This window comes from Bufo bufo, chromosome 2, assembly GCF_905171765.1.
Source record: "Bufo bufo chromosome 2, aBufBuf1.1, whole genome shotgun sequence".
In the NCBI taxonomy this organism is placed as follows: Eukaryota; Metazoa; Chordata; class Amphibia; order Anura; family Bufonidae; genus Bufo; species Bufo bufo.
Genome location: NC_053390.1, coordinates 104,671,529 through 104,684,093, shown reverse-complemented (window position 1 = coordinate 104,684,093; position 12,565 = coordinate 104,671,529). Strand labels below are relative to the sequence as shown.

Sequence of the window (12,565 nt, the reverse complement as noted above, 5' to 3'; positions counted from 1 at the left end):
TATATCGAATGCCACCCGCAGAGCTGTATGGCTACGATCCTGGTCAGGTGATACAGGTTAAAAAAATTGCCTTTGCTCGATCCCTTGCAAAGGGGATAGACTTTTTGGATCTGTCCTGGACGACATATTGGAAAAAGCATCTGACAAGAAAAAAGGTTTCCCTTCAGAGCCAAAATATTTTCACCAGAGACGGTCCTTTCGTTCCCAAAACAAATTCAGAGGGGACCAAACAATGAGAGAATCCTCAGGAAGATGGCAGGCTTCAAAAGGAAGAGGAAAGTGGTTCCTTTTCAATCCAGATAAATCATCCAAATCCTCCCAATGACGCCAAAGGTAGGGGCAAGACCGAGAAATTTCGCTCCAAGTTGGGAGAAAATTGGAACCTGCCCTTGGATACTTGCTTCCATTCAAGAAGGTTTCAGACTAGAATTAGATTCTTACCCACCGCAGCATTTCGTTATAAACAATCCATTACTCAGAAGAGAAGAACAACTGTGTCTGGAATCCGAAATAATGAGCCTGATCCAAAAAGAAGTCTTGCTTCCTGTTCCAGAGCACCAACATCAACATCGATTTTTTCCCCCCAGTTTTTTTGGTCCAAAAACCAGGAGGTTCCTTCAGGCTAATCATAAACCTGAAAAATCTAAACAAATCCTTGACCTACAAGAGGTTCAAGATGGAAACCATCAGATCGACAGAAAATCTTCTGCCTCAATTTTGTTACATGGTAACTATGGACCTGCAAGATGCCTGTCTACCATGTACCCATATCCGGTGATCATCAAAAATTCCTCAGAATTGCAGTCTTTTTAAGAGGCCACCTCAGTCACTTTCAGTTTCAGGCTTTCCCCTTTGGCCTAGCATCGGCCCCAAGAATTTTTACGAAAGTTATTGCATAGGTAACGGCTCATCTGCATCTACGAGGTATCTTAATTGTCCCATACCTGGACGATTTTTTAATTGCAGCAGACTCAGAAGACCGTCTCATCTCCCATCTAAATATAGTCCAGGCTACCTTTTCAGATCTGGGATGGGTAATACATTTTAAAAAATCGGATTTCACTCCTCAGCGAAAAGTTTTTTTTAAGAGTCCTTCTCGACTCCCACTCACAAATGTCCTTTCTCCCCGAAGAAAAGCAGACAGCCCTGTATCAAAAAGTAAGTTGTTTCTGCGATTTAAAAACCACGACCATCAGGGATGTCATGACCTTATTGGGATCACTAACAGCAACAACTCCTGCAGTTAGGTGGGCGCAAAGCCACACCAGAATTCTACAGGCTTTTCTACTGGATACATGGAACGGCGAGAAAGGTACCTTAGACAAAAGAATCATTATTCCCCCTCAAGTGAAGTACTCTCTGGCCTGGTGGAAAATAAAGAAGAATCTACAACTGGGAGTCTTTTGGCGTCAGGAAGATCAGCTTGTGATTACTACAGACGCCACAAGTGCAGGATCTGCCCCCCCGGTATAGATGCACCACTGCATATAGGGTTGAGCACTTCCTGCTTTTTAATACCACGCCAATTTGTAGTTTGTATTTTGAATTTTTGGAGGTGTAGAAACTCCTAGTCTGAATGTGCCTTCATTTCCAGCCACAGGCAGCATTCTGGTGCACATGTGAGGCCCGGGCTATATCAGCCAGTCTTGGGTGGGGCTCAGAGCTCTCTGCCTCCTCCCATTGTATGCATGGTCACATGCTGGAGGTTACTGGGAGATTGCTTTGAGTCGGACCTTGCGCACCTGTAATTCGCCCACTGGCTCCTGGTATTGCCCATACGGCCCAGGTAGGTTTAGCGTTAGGTTCCCGAGCTACTTGAGAAACCTTGGCGCGGTGCTTGGGCTCAGACATGTCCTCCAAGCAGGATATGTTGGCTAATTCTCAATTTTACACCAGTACAAGGGTTAGTAAGACCGCAGAGTGCACCTGTCTTTGTTATGTTATTTTGACTGCTTATCACACCCACACAATTGCTATCCTGTGTAGGATGTCCATTGTGGTACTTGTGGTCTGCTGCAGGCATCCTCCATTGTATGCATTTTTGCTGGGGATTGCCATTAGCAACGGGCCACAAGTGCAGGATCTGCCCCCCCCCGGTATAGATGCACCACTGCATATGGGGTTGAGCACTTCCTGCTTTTTAATACCACGCCAATTTGTAGTTTGTACTACAGACGCCAGCAGTCGAGGCTGGGGAGGTCATACCCAACAGTTGGTGGTTCAGGGAATCTGGGACCATTCTATGGCAGACGCCTCTTCAAATTTAAGAGAACTAACAGCGGTTCACAAGGTCCTTCTAGCACTCCAAGCAAAAAGGCCTCTTGGTCACATAAAGGTCCTCTCGGACAATACTACCACCGTGGCCTATCTAAACAAACAGGGCGGTACCCGAAACAAAGCTCTGGCATCGATAACAAGGAAAATATTTCTGTGGGCAGAGAGCCACCTGCTTTCTCTTACGGTGGTTCACCTAAAAGGGAGCAACAATTTAATAGCAGACTACCTCAGCAGGCAAACTCTGAAGGAGGGCGAATGGTCCTTAAACACCAAGGTATTTCTTCAGATCACAGAGAAATGGGGCATGCCCATGCCCATCATAGACCTGTTCGCAAACAAAGTCAACCGGAAAGTGGCACGGTTCGGTCCCCTATCTCCTCAGGACCATCCGGATATCTCAGACACTCTGTCTTGCCCTTGGCCTCAGGGACTTCTGTACGCATTTCCTCCATTCAGCCTGATTCCGAGGACCTTGATGAAGGTGGTAGAAGAAAAAGCACAAATAATTTTGATTGCTCCTTACTGGCCCAGAAGGGCATGGTTTCCGCTGCTTCTGAGTCTATCATCCGGAATATCCTGGACTCTTCCCATGAGTCCAGGTCTCTTACATCAAGGCCCGGTCCCTCATCCAGAGATCGCTCATCTGAGATTGACTTCCTGGAAATTGAGCGGCTAAGTCTGAAGAACAAAGGTCTCTCTGACGCTGTGAAAAGCAGGAAGAAAATAACCTCCAGAATATACCTCAGGGCTTGGAAGGCCTTTTTATTGTTTGCGGGATATGAAATTCACCAGGAAGCCTTAGACAATATCCCTAAAATACTGGATTTTCTACAGTCGGGCCTGGAGAAAGGTCTCAAGCCTTCCACTCTTAAGGTCCAGATTACGGCTCTAGGGGTCTTCCTGGATACTAAGTTATCGCAGCACCCCTTAATCAAATGTTTCATTAAAGGGGCAATCAGAGACTCTCCTACTATCCGTACTTCTGTCCCTCCCTGGGACATAAATTTAGTCCTCTCGGTCTTGATGAATCCTCCTTTCGAGCCCATTGAGGAAATCTCCCTGAAACTTCTGACTCTGAAGACTACCTTCCTTCTCGCAATCACTACAGCCAAAAGAAATGGGGAAATCCAGGCTTTCTCCTGCCGTTCTCCTTATCTGCAGATTTTTGACAATCGCATCATACTGAAGCACTGCCCGTCCTTTCTCCCGAAGGTGGTATCTAGTTTCCACTGTAACCTAGAAATTGCCTTACCATCATTTTGTGCCAAGTCTTCATCGGATCAAGAGCAAAAGTTTCATAACCTAGACGTAAGACGGTGCGTCCTGGCCTATCTAAAATATTCTGATAAATTCAGGAATTCAGACCATCTTCTTGTCCAGTTCCAAGGGCCTAATAAAGGTAAAGCAGCCAGTAAAGCTTCAATTGCCAGATGGATCAGGGACATTATCTCCTTATGTTATACTCAGCAGAATCAAGATCCTCCAGCAGGCCTTAAAGCCCACTCAACAAGAGCCGTGTCAGCTTCTTGGGCCGAATCTGCCTCCGTCTCTATCGAACATATCTGTAGAGCAGTAGCGTGGGCAAATCCGATGACTTTTTTCAAACATTATAAATTGGACGTGGTCCATAACTAGGACCTCTCTTTTGGACGCAGAATCCTTTCTGCAGTGGTCCCCCCCCCTAGATTTATTCCTCTGTAAATCCTCCTGTTGAGTGCCGTTGGGGAGGCGCCGGGAAAAGGGTTAATTACTCTTACCGGTAATTGGATTTTCCAATAGCCTCCCCAACGGCACTGAGATTTCCCTCCCTTATGCAATTTTTTCTGAGTGTCTTTGTGGTTTGTATATGAATTAATATATAAATCTTTTTGTTTGGCATCTCTACCGTGTACTCTGTTATTTACTGACTTAGGTAAGGAGAGGAGGCCTTTTAAGCTTCAAGCTTCCGTGTTGTTTCCTGTCCAGGGGGTGGGGACACCCTCCTGGTGAGTGCCGTTGGGGAGGCTATTGGAAAATCCAATTACCGGTAACAGTAATTATCCCTTTTTTCTTTGAATAATGGGAAAGAGGAGTCCTCCCGATGCATTTTACTGCTGGTTTGTGGGAGCACAGCAGCAAAATGCAAGTGAGTACGAAGATAAAAATTACATAATTGAACTCTGCACCACTTGCACTATACACCGCTTGCTCTAGTTTGGGGGGTGTTTTGGAGCTGACAGTGTCCCTTTAAACTAGAATACTATTTTAATTGCACTGTGAACTGGTGTAATCAATATATAGTGGTTTGAAAGAGAGAACAGCTTCCTTGGAAGTTTCCAGTGCGTCCCATCACGTTCCCCATTATAGCAGTGATGCCTGTCTGATGAGTTTTTATTCAACTGTTTGTGGGTCAGTCCCAACTTAAGGACAACACATGCTGGAATTGAAAGGCAAATATTTTCTGGTTGCTTACTGGAAGCACAGTACTGGTCCAGCGCTATCTGTGGGTTAGGAGAGAAGCATTGTCAGACTATCTCCTTTCCTGAGAATAATCTACGGTCAGCATATCTTTCACCTTCAAATAATAACACTGGAGGTTACAGATAATCCAGCAATAAGCACAAGTTGCTGGCATTGAGCCGTCACATTTCATCAAATGGGAAATTCATCTCAATTACAGTTCACTAGACAACACTAATGGGGGGAATGGAGCAGTGCTATTCTTCATATGGCAGATTGTCACAATTTTGTTCAGTATCCATATTGTGCATGTAGAAGATGCAATGTCAGTAGAATAAATGCTATTTTACGAAGAGTGGTACATATTTTCACGATACACCCACAAACTGAAATGTATTTTATTGGGATTTTATGTGATAGACCAACACAAAGTACAGTAGCAAGTATGTGTGAAGTGAAAAGAAAATGATACATGGTTTTCAAAATTTTTAATAAAAATCTGGAAAGTGTGGTGTGCAATTGTATTCAGCTCCCCCTACTTTGTAGGGCCAACTTTCGCTGCAATTACAGCTGTTAGGGTACTTTCACACTTGCGGCAGAGTGATCCGGCAAGCAGTTCCGTCGCTGGAACTGCCTGCCGGATCAGACAATCTGCATGCAAACGGACAGCATTCTTTTAAAGGGGTTGACCAGTTTCCTATATTGATGACTTATCCTCAGGATCGGTCATCACTATCAGATCAGCAGGGGTTCAACACCCGGCACCTCCACTGAACAGCTCTTTGAAGAAAATACAGTGCTCATACGTTAACATCGCAGTGGCGGCACAACGTAAATGCAGCTCCTCTGTCCCATTCACTTATATGGGAAGGTGCTGTTACACACCGTCAGCTCCTCATCATTTAAGTGAATGGGGTGGAGTAGCTGTATTTACACTGCTCCTCCTCTGCAATGTCGACAGCAAGCAGATAAACAGAGAAGAGGACACAGAGTGCTGCGTTCTCTTAATACAGCTTCATTCAGCTGGCAGTTGGGCCCCCGACGATCTGATATTGATGACCTATTCTGAGGCTAGTTCATCAATATAGGATAAGCAGAGAACCACTTTAAAGGGGATGTCCAGCATACGAGCTGACAGCCCTAATGGAAAAAACTGGTGGACATAAAAAAAAAACACACACACACACCTTTGAGCAGTCCCTCCATTCTTGCACTGCTGGCCTAGTTACGGGTTGCTTCCAATCCCCGCAAGACTGAAAGTGGCTTGGGCACATGACTGCTGAAACCAATAACTGGCCTCAGTGGTCACATGTTCTAGAGCATGTGTTCTAGCACATGTGAACACTGAGACCAGTGATTGGTTGCAGCAGTGATGGGACCAAGCCACTTCCAGTCCGGTGGGCAAGGAACTGTGGCTCTCCAGACAGGAGATTGGTTTATTTCTATTAAATTTTTTATTTTTTATTTTGTTTTCAACTGGGCACCGGTTCTATCTGTTGGGATTGTCAGCTGGACAACCCCTTTAATATTTTTCTATAAAATAAAATCTGAAGTATGGTTTTGTATCATAAAACACCTCTAGCCCTAGGACCCAGCACAGAGACACGAGGGGCCGGTCAATCAGTACTTGGTGCTAAAAGCATGTGTGTTTGAGTCTGTTTTCTCCCTGTCTATTTTAAGACTCCCCTTAGTCAGGAGAATAGAAGCCACTGGCTGCTCCCGTTGCTGCAATGACACCAGTCTCTCCAGGGAGATCAGGAGAGCATTGATCTTGGGGAACATATCTGCACCCCACTAAAGAAGTGGTCACAGAAGAATGGAAAGTTTGTGCCCTGCTGAGTCCGATAGGGCTTCTGACGTCTCCTTCTGTATAGACGAGGATGTCTTTCCTGAAACTGTCCTCAACAGTGAAGAAGCTGAAGATCTCACACACAGGTACGCTGACGTAGACCCCACTAAAGGACACTTAGATGTGGGGAGCACTGCACCTGTTAAGATTGGCAGCACTGAATCTTACAGATCCCTTAGCATACAATCGCCTGAATGTGAACTCTCTTACTTCACAGCTTGTTCTGTCTGTGCAAAGGTTTTTTTTCTATTTAAAGATGCATCAGAAGTGACAGCTGGGGAAAACTTGGCTGCCCCTCCCTGCCATTCTGGAAGCTGCTCACATTATGATCCCATGCTGTCATGTGTGATGTGCCAGTTGTGTAATGCCTGCAGCTGAGAGTTTGGTGACATCATTTACGTTATGCACACATCTGGCATTGTGCCATAGTGATGTCACTGACCCTATAGCTTCTGCATAATCTATCTATCTATCTATCTATCTATCTATCTATCTATCTATCTATCTATCTATCTATCTATCTATCTCTCATATCTATCTATCTATCTATCTTTCTATCTATCTATCTCTCATATCTATCTATATATCTATCTATCTATCTATCTATCAATCATTAAAACCATACCTTTGTTAGCATTATCCTTATTTCTGAACTCCAGAAAATTAGCTTTCATTGGTATGCAAATTAGGTCCAAAGTGCCCAGTGGGGCATCCAGAACTGTCCAAATTAGCCCAAGATCCAAATACTGCCTCCTCCATGTGCCCAAGACGACCTCCTTCAAGAGCCAAAGACCGTCTCTTCATTTTTTCCCAGTTCATCCCCTTTGCGCCTTCCAGTCCACCCCTCTTCTGCAACATCACTGTTTTCATTCAATTCCGTGACGCATGCGCTCTACCTACTGTGAGTCCAAACGTCAGTGTGTTTCTCATTGAAAGTTCAAGAGTACAAGCACAGACCATAAATCTGCCTGTGCTTGCGCACTGCCTTCTCTGTAGCGGACATTGGACTCTCAGGAGGTAGAGCACATGCATCATGGGCACTTTAGAGAGGCGGTCTTGGGCTCTTGGTGGGGACAGTCTTTGAATCTTGGAGGAGGCAGTCTTGGGCTCTTTCAACAGATTTTGATGCCCCGCTGGACATTTTGGACCTCATTAGCATACCAATCAAAGTTCATTTTATGGAGTTCAGAAATAAGGATACAGCTAACAAAGGTATGGTATTAATTATGTTAGGCAGCATTACATTGGATTGCCATTGGCTAAATATAGTAAAATTAGGTGACAGATTCCTTTTAATAAATTTGACGCATCTTACTCCATTGCATTGATATATACATGATTAGGTCATTATCCATGTTGCTTTACCCCCTAGAAATCGGTATCTGAAATATGGTATTAATGACCATCAATGTACGCCACTACTCCTCTCAGTATATCATTTTATTAATATATAGAATTATAACAATATATTTTGGCGATTCTCAGTTAACTAGAAAGACCATTAGTGGTTCCTCTTATCATCACTATCCTAAAGTTTCACATTGTCTTTGTTCCAGTTTTAAGGAAGCTGTAAATACTGGGGAGGTGAAACCAAAGCTCCAATGTCTCATGTCAAATCCAGCCTTCTCTATGGTCACAGTTCAGTGTGAAGACAGCGGAATACACTGGGAGACCACCTCAAGCCGATGTTCCACACCATGGGCCTCAGAAGCCAGCACAACCTCAGATGTCTACAGCATGGAAAGTTCATCTGCTGGAACCCCTCCTGGCAAGGTTATCTTTATTATGGATGAGGGTAAGCTACTGAGAAAGAGAGTTAGACCTTCAACATCAGCAAAGTTTGCTCACCAGTCATCCCATCATAAAAAGAGCACTGAAAATCACAAAGCATCTGCAGATAACATGGGGGAATCTTTTAAGCAAGCCCTGGAAAAAGCCAAACGTCATCTGTCCACCCACACAGAAGAAGCTGGCAGTGCTGATTGTTCTGCAAAGGATACTGAAAACCATACGGGAGAAAATCCTAATGTACCAGTAAAGGACTCAAGTTCTGAAAATAAACCACCAGATGAGAGGACTTCTGCAGCTGAGCCCTCCATCATCTTACCAGACAAGGTAGCAGAAGAACCAACATGTGCTGTTGCAGGTAAGTAAAGGCCAACACTGCTTGTCTTCAAAAACTGATTTTCCAATATCATCTATTAATATCTGTTTTAGACAGATGGGGTGAACATAATGTCTCCTTTAAATAACATGGTAAATGACCTGTCAAAGCCGTGCACCACTACCTTGTCTTATCTCATTAATCAAGTGGAGAAGTAAACAGTTCAGATTTTTTCGTCAAAGACTGCAAATTGGGTGTCACACCAAGTAAGGCTTCATCTTTCATATTTTCTTGAAACATCAGACTAATAGCCTGTCCATTCCATATGCGCCTGACATCTCATGTAATGCCAGATAAATTGCCTACTATGCTATCATAGACCAAGACACAACAGCAAATAATGCTGTTATATCAGTTATTACATTCTGAAGTTCTGGAGGTACAAGGATTCCTAAACCTAATTTTATTTCATAAATCGGCACATGTAAATACATTCAAAGAACTGTCATTTATGCTGATTATACTTTGTAAGTTGATTATACTCTTTAATTGCCAATATTCCTGCATTCCAAGGGTTTGTTCATACATAGTGAATATATTATGGGTTTTCCATGGCAGAATTGTGGGAGGAAAATCTGCAGCATTTATAGTAGCAGCAAGTGAATGAAATTTTATAAAGTCTCCTCCGCATGCTATATACAAAATCTGAATGGAAATGGACATGCAGCATGTAATATTATGTTGTAATTTTTTACTCTTTGCAATGCCGTAAATCTGCAGCAAAATCCGCAACCACATCCACATGTAACTTGTGGATTTTGCTGCGGATTGGTTGCAGATTATTTTCCTACAGAAATCAGAAAATTATGTCCCGTAATAGCTGTTTTATAAGGCTGTTCTTCTCAATAAGTCACAGAATGTCAGTGACTATAAGTTACCGTATATCTGTTATAATATATGGATGATTCCTTACTATCATTACTATAAGATCCCAGCTAAAAACATCACTTTGATCTGGATGATACATCTGATCCATTACATACTTCTACATACACATATATCACCGCTATTTGCCCTAACTTTTGGCTATTTTGTACCTGAACTCCGTTTGTCCAGATGAACTGCAATAGTCTGTATTCAAGAGAATTACAGTACATATCAAATCTCTTCTGTGGTTTCTGAATGACTCCATGTCACTTGTCCTGGTTTAATGTTCTTTTATTGGTTTAGTTTCTCAGTGAAGAAAGACCCAGAGCAGTTGTCCCCAACCAGTAGCCTGGGAACCACATGTGGTTTGGGACCCCATTATGTGTGGCTCGCCATAGGAGTATTAACAATTGACAAACATTTTCTGCAGATACCCTAACCCTGTGTTAGCTAACCTCCAGCACTCCAGCTGTGGTAAAACGATGGCTCCCAAGATGTACACTTGCTTGGCTGTTCTCAGAACTCTATAGAAATGGAGCATGCTGGGAGTCATAGTTTCACCACAGTTGGAGTGCCGGAGGTTAGCCATCACTACTAACCTGGTCCATAAGCAACCCTGTACTTTTATGGAATCCAATATAAGTAAAATATTTGGTCAAGAATGGTTTCATTTGCATTTATCTTATGAGTTCTTCATTACTGATCTATCTTTCAGAGCATGACAAGACCCCCACACCATCTGGATTAAACAATGACTGTGAAGGTTCAGCCATGTGCCCAACAAAGAGTGTGCCAGAAAAGCAAACGGTGACAGAGACAGTGAAGCAACTTCCCCAGAAAAATACCACAAAACCAAAGGGACGTGTCTATCAATCATTAGCTAAAAGTAGCACTGAAATGATATCAAGTAAGCATGATATTGACAGCTACCCACCATATGTCCTTGAAGAATTAAGCACTGTTTTAGAAAAAATAAATAAATTATGTAATCCCCTAAAAGATGATTCACAAAAAAACACAAATGACCCTCCTAACACGCAATCAAACGTGTTTAGTATTGTTTCAGATGGGTCGGAAATATTGAACATCTTGGCCCCGGATCTTATATCTTCTGTAGACCAGGAGGCAAGCAAAGAAATGGAAGATAAACTAGAGTACTTGGAGGAAAACCCCTTACTTGTGCCCAAACTGGTCTGTACTGAGGATGAATCACCTATTACCTATGAGGAATCTGTCCGACAAGTTAATGGCACAGTAGAAGAAGAGATTATAATTCCTGAAAAGAGACAAACAGATAAAACTGTTTATGATATAGATTACTTTGAGAAATTTACTTTAGTTGACAGCAATGTACCGATAGAGCCCCCTTATAAAAGGTTAAATCAAGAACAGGAAGCAGTTAAAGAAGAACACCTTGGTCCTTCCAAAAGTGAATCATCCTCGGATGATGACTATTACCTACTACAAAGTTTAGATGAATCATTTTACGGTGTATCTTTGGATGGTGATACCACCGTCTTACAACCAGAGGCTCATAATCCAGAAAAATCAATCACGAAAGAAGATACAGAAAAGAAAGACAAGGACGTGAAGAACACAAATGGAGGAACCTTATTTAGTTCCGAAGAAGGAGTACTGACCAAGTCATTATTTTTTCCAACTTCTTACCCAGTGAACCACGAACTCCTAGAAGAACCACCTGCCTTGGCTTTTCTTTATGCAGATCTTTATGAGCAAGCCAGAGGATGTAAAGCCAAAGAGGAACATGACCCATCAGATGCAGAAAGTACTAGTTCTGACAAGACTTTCCATAGCAGAATTTCAGATGATGATGGCACAGGAATATATTTTGAAAAATTTAACCTTAAGGATGAGATTCCACCGGGAGGTGAGAAATCAGATGAAGATGAATTTTATAGTGACGAAGGCAGCGATGAGGAACAGTATTTAAGTTATGAAGCTTTGTCACAAGGGTCACTTGTTGATAAAAATACAAACCAGAAAGAAATATTCATTGAAGACAATAAATCACCTTCACTTTATGACAAGGTTCAGCTGGATGATGAAGCTCATTTGCTGAATGATGCCTGTAAAGTACCACCAACAGATAATGTCCCAGTAACAGTGACTACAGAATGGAAAAATCTAGGAGATGAAGAAAATACAGAAGACTTGGATTATGCTATTGTGTCTCCAGATGACCTTGATGAAGATGATGTTTCCTTAAAGGAAATAATGTTTGAAGATCAAGAATCTTTGGAACACGAGAGTGATATGTTTCTGGATGCTGTACAAGTCACACCTGAACATGAAGAATCTGGTTTTGAGATGGTGGAACATGAAAAGAAATCAGAAGACATATTAGAACCCCCACTATCTGAGGACAGAAAGGCTCAGATTGATACATATTGCAACATATGTAAAATTCCAATTGTTGCTATTGATAAGATCTTTGGTGATCACAAGAACCATAATGTCACTGCATTGGACACCACAGTGAATGAAATGACGGTAAGTTTTTCATCTATTTATATAGGTATCATAAACCTGATATACTTTACAATTTGGTGCATGCAATGAGGGAGATTTACTAATAATTTTGTCTCAATTCATGTAAAAAAAAAAAAAAAAACTGGTGCACATGCCTTGGACCACATTTATTAGGCTTGAATGGGGCTAAGCCACAAATAGGCCATGTTACCGATGTACAATGACATCACTGTTCTAGGAAGAGGCTGCATCGCTCAAGACCTCTTCCAACAGAAAGTCCCGGGTGTCGCACCCCTGCAGATCTTATTCTGATGACCTATCCAGAGGATAATTCATAAATATCTTTTCCTCGATAACCCCTTTAAACCAACAATGGGGGAGATTTATCAAAAGTGGTTCAAAGGAAAGCTGGCCTATTTGTCTATAGCAACCAATTAGGTTCCACCTTTTATTTCCAAAGGAGCTCTGAAAAGTGAAAG

At 42.4% G+C, this 12,565-nt stretch overlaps 1 protein-coding gene across 1 annotated transcript in view; it reads left to right on the top strand.

The window, feature by feature from the left end:
* The first annotated feature begins 6,427 nt into the window (after positions 1-6,427).
* Positions 6,428-12,565, top strand: part of CMYA5 (cardiomyopathy associated 5) — a 104,205-nt gene continuing 98,067 nt past the window's right edge. Inside the window, exons 1-3 of the mRNA XM_040421377.1 lie at positions 6,428-6,651; positions 8,122-8,711; positions 10,312-12,107. Of these exons, the coding sequence (XP_040277311.1) occupies positions 6,533-6,651; positions 8,122-8,711; positions 10,312-12,107 (2,505 nt within the window). The 5' untranslated portion in view covers positions 6,428-6,532. The remainder of the gene's footprint in view (positions 6,652-8,121; positions 8,712-10,311; positions 12,108-12,565) is intronic.